The following is a 10,000-nucleotide window of genomic DNA, read 5'->3' as shown; positions in this document are numbered from 1 at the left end:
GGCTACATGTGGATTTTATAAAGTAAGTTACACAGTTACCAGTGTTAATTTGTTTAACTACCGTAAGACAAATGATAGGGCAGGGACGTTTGGAACATAATTTTTATCTCTCTAAATTACTATCTAAAATGGGCTATTTTGTGTTGCTATGTGTGGGAGTACATATTTGAACTCTGAATGCTATTATGTCTTTATTACGTGTGTGTGTGTGTGTGTGCGCGCGGGCTCACGCGCAGAAATTTAACAACAAAATAATTTCTCGCGCATACGTTCAAAGCGCCAGACACTTGATCCTCAGCAGCCTATTTGTTTGATGCTTAAACCATCAGACCTAAATTAAGAATCATTAGTGTCTGCGTGTGCGTAAAGAGTGACCGTAGCTGACCGACGAGATTAGAGTCGAACTACTGCAAGTCGGCCGTAGCTGCTGTCTAGAGGTGACAGTGTCATTTGTCTGTATGTTGACAGCAGATAAAACTGTCTGTCCACTCAGTCCAGCCCTCAAGACAATCGCTAATCTATCTGTAGCCAAAGTCATTTGTATCTGCGCACTGTGGCTTCTTTATCTTTGTCCCCTATTCAAGCTTAAAATAGAAAAATAAAAATTCAACAGAAACAATCAGATCCAAGTTCCTTCCCGTTACAGAAGGTCCATCTCACGTGGGTTAGCGATATTATTTCGTGCTTATTGCAGCAACGTCAGAGATGTCTGGGCACTGACTCAACCCACTGACTCACTCGGTCATGTGCTTCTGCGATAGAGTATTTCCGACTCTTTTGTTAAGTGCCTTTAGTGGTTTCTACAGGAAAGCAGCGACATCTAATGGACGTAGGTGTCCGTAGCTCTCACTCTGCTTGAATAACAACGGTCCAAATATCTGCAGCCTTGAGTGTTCATTTATGTACTGAATGATCCGTTCCTGAAGGAAATTCGTTCCTAAAGAAGATTCGTTCCTAAATCACATATATTTCCCAGGTACGAAATACACACAGCACCACAAAGCACAAAGAACCGTTTACTTGCCGCGGTACTGTGTTGTGGCGAGTGTGTTGTAGTTCCTCACTGCCAGCTGAAATGCCAACTTTCGTGGATTTGCCAAGAATTTAGCAGCTGTGAAATGTCTATCTATCTATCTATCTATCTATCTATCTATCTATCTATCTATCTATCTATCTATCTATCTATCTATCTATCTATCTATCTATCTATCTATCTATCTGTGTGTGTGTGTGTGTGTGTGAGTACTGTATGGATACGGTTTTAATAAAAAACTGTGGTAATGTTGATTCAAATTTATTGAAAATCATTGACAGTTATGGTGTTCTCTTCTTGAATTGATTTCTCTCTCTCTCTCTCTGTGTGTGTGTTACATTATTTAGTCAGCATCAAATTGTCACCTGCAAGGTATCAAGGTTTGACAGGGATTAACAGGTTTAATATAAAGCACTCTGTTTATTCATCTGTCCAAATTTACTGTGATTCTGTGGATGCTGTGAGAACACTTTATGTAATTCTAAAAATATCTTGTTTTATGGCTGGTTAAGAATGATAATTGCACATTAAATTCAGATACTCAGTTTATGAAACAGCACTGTTCACTAATGTTCTAAGTAATATTCTCATATTCTCATATTCTTTTTATACGGTATTCAGCGGGAGTGTTTGAGCAGGGAGAGAACTAACATGTGGAGAACTGTGGGCTTCCAGTAGCAGAGGAAAAAACAGTATAATAATGTACATATGACAGATATCAATTATAGAGAAGAACTGACCGATTTAATGAAAATTATTGTTTATTGTTCAGCAATATCTACATCAATGTAAAATCAATTTCTGTCTGAAACAAAGAAACAAAAATACTTGTATTAATCCAGTCTGAAAGGTTGAGGAGTCACCCTGTCTAATTCCATCCTACAGTACTACACTTACAGGGAGAGTTACACATCCAAACACACACCCACATGCACGAACATATATTACAGAGGTGCTGTCTAGAAACTGGGTCTCCAAAATTCTCCTTCACAATGAAAACTATTTTTCCTTCACAGCAGAAACTACATAGTGCTAGAGAACACACATTCTGGTGCCAGTGAAATCGATATCAAAATCTCTTAGAAATTTCAGCCCTAATTAAAAGCAAACAAACACACAAACTGTATTTACTCGGGATTCTGTGCAAGATTATCATTTAAAACTTACATCATTATCTTGAGATCAAAGCGTTTCACATAAATATTAACACAAGAGTAGAGACTCTCCTGCAGAGGATGGTGGTTTTGTGTTTATTTTGGAACCTCTCTCTCGTTTTTACGGCTGCTGTATTGACATTACTTGCTTAAATATCGCTGCTTTTCAGTGCTACAGGGAATCACAGGAGAAAAACCAGACCTTTTGAGGATGTATTAACTAATCCTGAAGCCCCTCCAATAAAGGGTTCCAGCCAGTCAAACTGGTGGCATCCTGACATTCAGAGCAATATTCATGAGGTGATGGTTGTAAGTGTCTGAAGGCAAAATAATTGTTGTGCTGGCAGCACGTTGGTTTGGTGTGTGCTGTCAGGGGCCCTTGAGACGGGCCATTCCTGGATTGATGTAGGAGAAGTTGCTGAACATGGTCTGGTCCACGCTGTTGATGAGTGTGCGATCCGCACAAGACAACCGAGGCTTCTCGTTAATGAACTCCTTGTCAAAGTTGCTGCAGTCACTTGGTGATTTCTGCAGAGAGAGATGGATATTAACTACACCATTTAAGCAGATCACTGAACATACACACACACACACACACACTGTGGAGTTTATCGCTTGTAGCAGACATATACGTGTAATGTAATACTGAAGCATTTCATATGTTCTTTATGCTGCACAAGCACTGAACATTAACCCACATGTATACAGTGGAGCGATCCTAAATGAAAAGAATGGGCCTGCCGCTTTTGAAAAAGTAAAGACAATCATCTGCAACTGTACACGTCATAGTTAAGTTTCAGCATGGCTTCATTTGAAAAGTTAAAAGACAAGATTTTTCTTTTGAAGTAGCTTGTGTGTATCATTTCTCATTAGGCCTGTGTTTGCCTTACCACAGTTGGCCTGAATGGGGGTTCCACCTGTCGTTTCTCCAGTGCTACCCAGTCAGTGTCTCTGAAGAAGGCATGCTGCCGAATGTTTCCTTTCACACCCAGCCGTCGCTCTGGCTCCCGAACAAACAGCTACGGCCAATCCCAACCTTAAGTTAGTCATAGCTCAGCCCCAAATCCACCATTTAGACATTTCTTAGGAGCGGAATTTTGTCGATATTTTACTATAAAACACCCTTTCAAGACCCGCTCAAAGATTAGAACTGTCTGATGGTCAGTTTTGCAAGCAAAACTGGGGGCCATGTAGGTTCATATACCCTGTTATAAAGTGGTACCTTAACAAGGATATCTCGGGCCTCCCGCGTCAGCCAGCGGGGGTAGGATGGGTCATCTGTACGTATTGACTGGAACAACTCCTCCTCGTCCTGTCCGTGGAATGGGGACTGGCCAATCAGCATCTCATACAAAAGCACACCAAAAGACCACCAGTCCACCGAGGCACCGTATTTCTGCCCGAGCAAAATCTGCATCCCAAGAAAATTCAGATATTACAAATAAGATACATGGCCAAATTATCACTGTTAAATCGTCACGCGGAAGGTGCAAACAGTGCACGTTATCGGCATATAACAAACGTTCGACATACTCTAAAACTGTCATGTTATTTGTGCTGTTTCTTCATACATTTGTATTAGTGCTTTTTGTCATTGTGGGCATTTTAAATTGACCATCCTCTGTGCTACAGGTACAGATAAACATAGACTGGAATGAAAACTGGAGGAGTAGCAATTCAGATGAAAGAAAGTGAACAAGAGTGAGAGCTACTTATTTTGAAAAAACAAAACAAAACTGCATATCATAATTACTGTTTGTTGCACTGTGCTTTTTTTATGACTGTGACATACGCCAGTCTGTTTGTTCTCATGGGGGTTTGTTTGCTGTGGTTTAAAGTTGAGCTATGTTTATGCGTGTGGTTAAGAAGTTACCTCAGGGGCAATATAATCGGGAGTGCCGCAGAAAGTGGAAGTCCTGGCTTCACCCAGCATATTCTCTTTACACATGCCAAAATCAGCTATCTTAATGTGGCCATCCACATCCAACAGAATATTATCAAGCTTCAGATCTCTGTGGAAACACACACACACACACACACACACACACACACACAGAGTAATCATACACATTTGCCTAATCTGGTTAGATCCTATGTTTGTGGTCACAGCTATAAACAGGATTGAATGACTTGGCCAACCTCTGGGGTTTTACCTGTACACAATGCCTTTAGAATGTAGGAACTGAAGCCCACAGATAATCTCAGCTGCATAGAACCTACAGAGAGAAAGAGAGAAAAGGAAGGACAACATGGATTTTGAGGAACAAAGGTGCAGCAAGGAGGTTTTTGGGAAGTTTATGGCTGTGTATGTGTATAATGTGATGTCACTCACGTGGATCTAGGTAGGTCAAACCTATGACAGGACTGGATGTGGAACATTAAGTCTCCTCCATTAAGATACTCCATCACAAAAAACAGGTTCTCCTGAAATGCAGACATACATACAGTTCTCTTAGTGTCTGTTTCTGAAATTCTACTGATGCACAGGTCCAAAGCTGATCTGATTAGGGGAAAAAACATAAGTTCTAACAGATTCTTTGCCACCAGCCATTTAGGTTTTTATAAGCTTGTTGTATAGTTAACTGTGGCCTAGTGGTGTGAGAAAAGCCCTGGTAGCCCGTGGGTTTGTGGCTTTGCATTTACAAATAAATGGCAATCTGCCAATCTGCCTGTGAGAAAAGCATTTAACCTCAGAATAGCTTCAGAGGAAATTACATGTTGCTTTGGGTAAGAGCGTCAATCTTTTAAAGTCATTCTTTCAGTCATTTTTATGCCCTTTTCACCCCAATTAAGTGGTGTCCAGTTGTGTTCATGTGGACACCCAATTAAGCACCACTACGCTCTTTTCCTCTGCACCACCCCAGCACTCCAGTCAGCAGCTTTAAGTCCCTCAGGTGTCATTTCTCATTTTCATTTCTACTGATCACATATTAAAATACCCAACTGGAATACACATAACTATGTTCTTTCAATTTTTGAATCACACAATGCACACGTGCCACATAATACAAGACTGTCCAGTGAAAAGGTGTGTGTGTGTGTGAGTCTGTGTGTGTGCGTGTGTGTGTGTGTGTGTGTGTGTGTGTGTGTGTGTGTGTGTGTGTGTGTGCGCGCACGAGCGCGTGTGTGTCTGCGTCTGTGTGTGTGTGTGTGTGTGTCCCTGTGTGTGTGTGTGTCTCACCTTGGTTTGAAAGGTACAGTAGAGATGGGTGAGGAATGGATGTTCCCAAGCAAGAGACAGAACTCTGCGCTCTACCATAGTGCATTCCACATCATCATCCATTAAGACCACATCCTTCTTTAAGGCTTTCACTGCAAAGAACTGCCCTGTACCCTTCAGCTCTGCCAAAAACACCTGCAAATACAAACAGAAAATTTAAACACATAAATGCGGGCCATACATGCTTGACAGTAGGTGATGTCAAGAGTGACAGTTTATGCAGTAAAATGAAGCACAGTATTTACACAATAAATAAATCTGTTTTACAGATACAGTGCCTCACACAGTCACTCTCTCTCTCTCTCTCTCTCTCTCTCTCATTCTGCCTTTCTCACTAACCTTGCCAAAGCTCCCTTTGCCAAGCATCTTGTGCAGGGTGAAGCTGTCAATGGTGTATTTGTGGTGCTCTTTCCGTGGGACGGCATAAAGCTGCTCAAACTCTTGCTGTGTTGTTGGTCTTTCCCCTTCTGCAGGGGTGTCCCATGAAATGCCCTGTTCTACAAGAGGAGAGAGGGATAGAGAGAATTGAAAATGAAAGGCCATATTAATATGACTGTATGGTTTAAAAAAAAAAAAGCAAAAAAAACCCCCAACAATAACATGGAATGCAAATAATACACAGAGTTAGGGAGAGTTTATAGCTCATTAATGAAGGGTTGAGTTGACTGAGTGTTTCTCTGTATGTGTGTATGTATGTGGAATGTGCTGGAGAAGGACGAATGTGTGTACACATGGGTGGGTACCTTTCCGAGCTGCGGTGGCGGGCGCAGGAGTGAGGGGATAGACGGGTAAGCACGGCACACACCCAGAGGGCTCTCTGATTACACCGGGCTGCTCCACACCCACGGGGCCCTCACGGCCCACATGCTCATTCTCCCTGGAGGTCCGCGCCTGTGTAACGGAACAATAAGCAAACACGCCACTAATGTCACCCACTTTCTCACTGCAAAGGCCAAACTCTCTTGTTTTACACAATGCTCTGCTGTGTTGTGTTGGGCTGTGCTATGTCAAACTAAGCGATGGTGTGTTCTGCTATGACGTGGTGTGTGTGTGTGTGTGTGTTTGTGTGTGTGTGTGTGTCTGACCTGTTGCGTGCTTTCGATCATAGCGAGTGCCTCAGCCATTAGTTTCTGGTTGACTCCGCAGAGGTTGGCTACTTTCTTCTGGCACTTATGATGTACATTCATACTGCACTCTGTAAAAAGACACTCAATATCACATCACACCCAGCTTTCTACCCCATCCATCCATCCATCCATCCATCCATCCACCCATTCATCCCTCCCTCCCTCTCTCCCTCCCTCCCTCCCTCCCTCCCGCCCCTCAACCTGTTCCATCCATCCATGTCTTGGCTGCAGGAACAGTTTTCAGATCTTGAAATACACTGGCAGAAATGACTCTGTATCTCTATATAATCTCTGTGTGTGAGACCTAACAGAGGAGGCACTTGGTGTAAAGGCAGGTGTATGAGCTGATGATGTCTGGTCATGTGATCTCTCACCCTCACATTTGAGGCCCTGGCGTGCCAGCCCCCACAGCAGAGTGCCACAGTGCTCACAGAAGGTTGGACTCTTATAGTTATACACTTTAAACCTGTGAGGCATGTCGATCTTAAAGCGCTCCTTATGGATCTGAAAACACACAAGCACAACCGGGTTAGTGAGTGCTGATCTCAGTCAGCTATGGATGATATCAGTTTTATTGGCATGTGCCTGAAAGAGCGAAACAGACAGATGTTGGACTAGCATGTGTTAACAGACAAACTCTGACATGATACCTGGCATGGGTAAAATTCATTCTGTCAGTTCTTATAAGGACATGTGACAGTCTAATCTGAGCTCTGTCTGTAAAAACACAGCAGAGGAGTCGCCCTGTTGTCCTCAGTGAACTGAGAGGTAGGTCTAATGTCATTGTTACTGAGCAAATACAATGGGCACATCATCATGGGTTGTATTTTGACTTAATTTTTTTTTTTAAATGAAGGTTTCCCAGTTTAGTTGCAATGACTTTGTCAGGCTGCTTTAGATCACACCTGAGGGCAATAGAGCAGGGCTGATGAGCTAAACTATGTGAGTACATTAGGTTCTGAGGGTTACCATGGTTTCTTTACTGTTGACTGCAGACCCTGTGCACTTGGCAATGACTTTATCAATACACTTCTTATGGATGGCAGCATTACACTCTAAAAACAAAGAGAGAGAGAGAGAGAGAAAGAGAGAGAGAGAATTTCAGCGCAGATGTTTTAATCAGATGTCCAATGGTAACGGTTAAAACTCAGACTATCAGACAGAGAAGGAAATCCATGTATACTCACGCCGGCACTGATAACCCTGCTTATTCAGGCCCCTACACAGGGAGGAGAAAGAAAGAGATCAGTACAGCATGTATGTTTGTGTGTGTGTGTGTGTGTGTGTGTTGTAATATTCTGTAGCATTAAGGGAAATTCAGCTGTATGCTTGTGTGTGTGGGTGGGTGTTTCTGTATAGAGTTGAACTGTACACAGCAGGTTAGCAGCTAATACCAGACAAACTCTTTGCAGACAGAGCAGAAGGTGGGCTGGGGGAAGAACGTAGCAGTGAACTCGTGGCATTTCACCATGTGAACTTTGGCCTGTTTGATCGCCCCACGCCTCTGATGAAGAGCAAACACGCCCTCTTTCTCTCGCTCACTCTCTCCATCACCTTCACCGTGCCCTGCAGCATCTAAACGCACACACACAGGGACATACTCACGTGACAGGGTTTACTGGCAGTACACACTTACTGCTTACAAACAGACAAACTGGGACTCAAACACAAGAGTATAGGTGTGTGTCTAATTGTTTATTTGATTTCAGCTTTCCAGTTCCCTCAGGCATTCACTGAATCTGTGCTAACAACAGACTGTGTTGTGTAAGTGTGTGATTCCACAGAGTGAAAGGGGTATGTGTGCATATAGGATGGTTCGGACTCTAACAGCTGTCCTTTAACTGGGCTAAGTACAATTCCACTGATACACTTACAGCAATCACGAGTCTCCAAAAACAAGATTTTAACAGTCTACGAAAACTGTGTAGTTAGGGAATCACATGTGCTTAACAGTCTAAGGAAATTTCGAGGACAGGCATGTATAATCACAAAGACAGCGCGCACACATGCACACACACACACACACACACACACACACACACACACACACACACACACACACACACACACAATCCTATCCATGTTTCCTTCATATACATATATTATATACTTAATATTATACACATTACTCACCACTCCTTTCCAGAAAGTACCGTGCTTCCATCAGCAAACGTCCCTGTGGCTTTAGTTCCACCTGAGAGTGTGTGATATCCAATCGATTTATCATTCACTTTATATATGCCATCACGTTTGAAAACATGGTTACAAGTCATTTTCCATTGATTTTCAAAAATATTTGTTCAGAACCCATTCAATATTTATTCATTCACTCACATTGGAAAACCTATTAAATGTGTATATGCTCAGCTGTTATCAATCCCTGACCTGATCTCCTTCACAGTTACACACACACACACACACACACACTCACCCAGATTTCCAGTTTGCCATTCTCTTTCTTGCAACGTGAGGCGAGTGTGTCAAGTTGTACTGTGGCCTCAGTCTTTAATTCGGCCGTCTTGTCTTTGACCACTACATGCATCACACGACCCCGATGAACATGAGCATCAAATGTGCTACTCCATGGAGGGTACATTGTAGGTCGCTTCTGTTTATACACCTGGCCCTTCTCTGGAGACACAAATACACACAGGCATGTTCTAGAGTATCGGGGTTTGATATTGCTGGATTAATTTATTCTTGCCTTGAGTCCTTGAGAGATCTGGCTACAATAGAAATGGCACTGCAAAGCCTGCCAAATTATTACTTAGTCAATTAGGTACTGAATCTCTTTGTGTTTAATTGTTCTATCTTTACACTGAATTGTTATTTTTTAACATGGGGGATGGCCTAATGGTCACTGACACTATTCTATAGAGTGTATAGGGGGATGCCAGGTTAACAAGGGGGACGCACTTTGGTCATTTTGCTAACAAGGGGGATGGCATCCTCCCTCATCCCCCTAAAAAATTGCCTACTGATTGTTCCTGTGTGAATAGATATGTTGTGGATAAACTGACAGAGATGAGGTTTTCAGAATCAACAATGGTTATTAAACAAATCTTATTAACATTTTACAGATAAATCAAAAGGTGGTGTGGTGGCTGATTTGGAAGTAGAAACACCACAAATCCAAGGGGCTGGATTAAAAAAATAAAGCCTTGTGGAGCTGAATTTGAAATTTCACCTCGCCATCAACCAACAATCACATAACACATAAGCACTTCAGTTTATAGCAAAGGAGCAAAGATTTTTGCCCATAAGAATGATATAGTATAAGAGTCACAGACACTGCATATGAGGCACACCTCTGGGTATTTCCCTTTCTTTTGGAACATGCTCATCACACACAATCATACAACTGGCCTTTTCCTCTCTTAACACATTATCTTAGTATCTCTGTGGTGACCATGTGAGGAATCTTATCTGTCTTTCCATCCATGAGTCATTTTGTTTTCAGCTCTTT

The 10,000-nt window shown here is 42.3% G+C and overlaps 1 protein-coding gene across 2 annotated transcripts in view; it reads right to left on the bottom strand.

Annotated features, from left to right (window-relative positions):
- Positions 1-2,556: 2,556 nt before the first annotated feature.
- prkcq (protein kinase C, theta) overlaps positions 2,557-10,000 on the bottom strand; it is a 7,937-nt gene continuing 493 nt past the window's right edge. The window contains exons 2-17 of one of the 2 annotated variants that reach the window (XM_030770098.1): positions 8,966-9,165; positions 8,668-8,728; positions 7,929-8,109; positions 7,722-7,753; positions 7,504-7,589; positions 6,909-7,038; positions 6,493-6,602; positions 6,151-6,298; positions 5,747-5,904; positions 5,369-5,542; positions 4,520-4,611; positions 4,341-4,403; positions 4,061-4,199; positions 3,410-3,598; positions 3,078-3,206; positions 2,557-2,715 (exon numbers count right to left, since the gene is read on the bottom strand). In XM_030770098.1, the coding sequence (XP_030625958.1) occupies positions 2,557-2,715; positions 3,078-3,206; positions 3,410-3,598; positions 4,061-4,199; positions 4,341-4,403; positions 4,520-4,611; positions 5,369-5,542; positions 5,747-5,904; positions 6,151-6,298; positions 6,493-6,602; positions 6,909-7,038; positions 7,504-7,589; positions 7,722-7,753; positions 7,929-8,109; positions 8,668-8,728; positions 8,966-9,165 (2,051 nt within the window). Of the gene's footprint in view, positions 2,716-3,077; positions 3,207-3,409; positions 3,599-4,060; positions 4,200-4,340; positions 4,404-4,519; positions 4,612-5,368; positions 5,543-5,746; positions 5,905-6,150; positions 6,299-6,492; positions 6,603-6,908; positions 7,039-7,503; positions 7,590-7,721; positions 7,754-7,928; positions 8,110-8,667; positions 8,729-8,965; positions 9,166-10,000 lie in introns of those variants that run through there. The other variant, XM_030770106.1, reaches the window with a different exon arrangement.

The sequence above is a fragment of the Chanos chanos genome, chromosome 1 (genome assembly GCF_902362185.1).
Source record: "Chanos chanos chromosome 1, fChaCha1.1, whole genome shotgun sequence".
NCBI lineage: Eukaryota > Metazoa > Chordata > Actinopteri > Gonorynchiformes > Chanidae > Chanos > Chanos chanos.
This window is presented reverse-complemented; position numbering and strand designations above follow the sequence as displayed.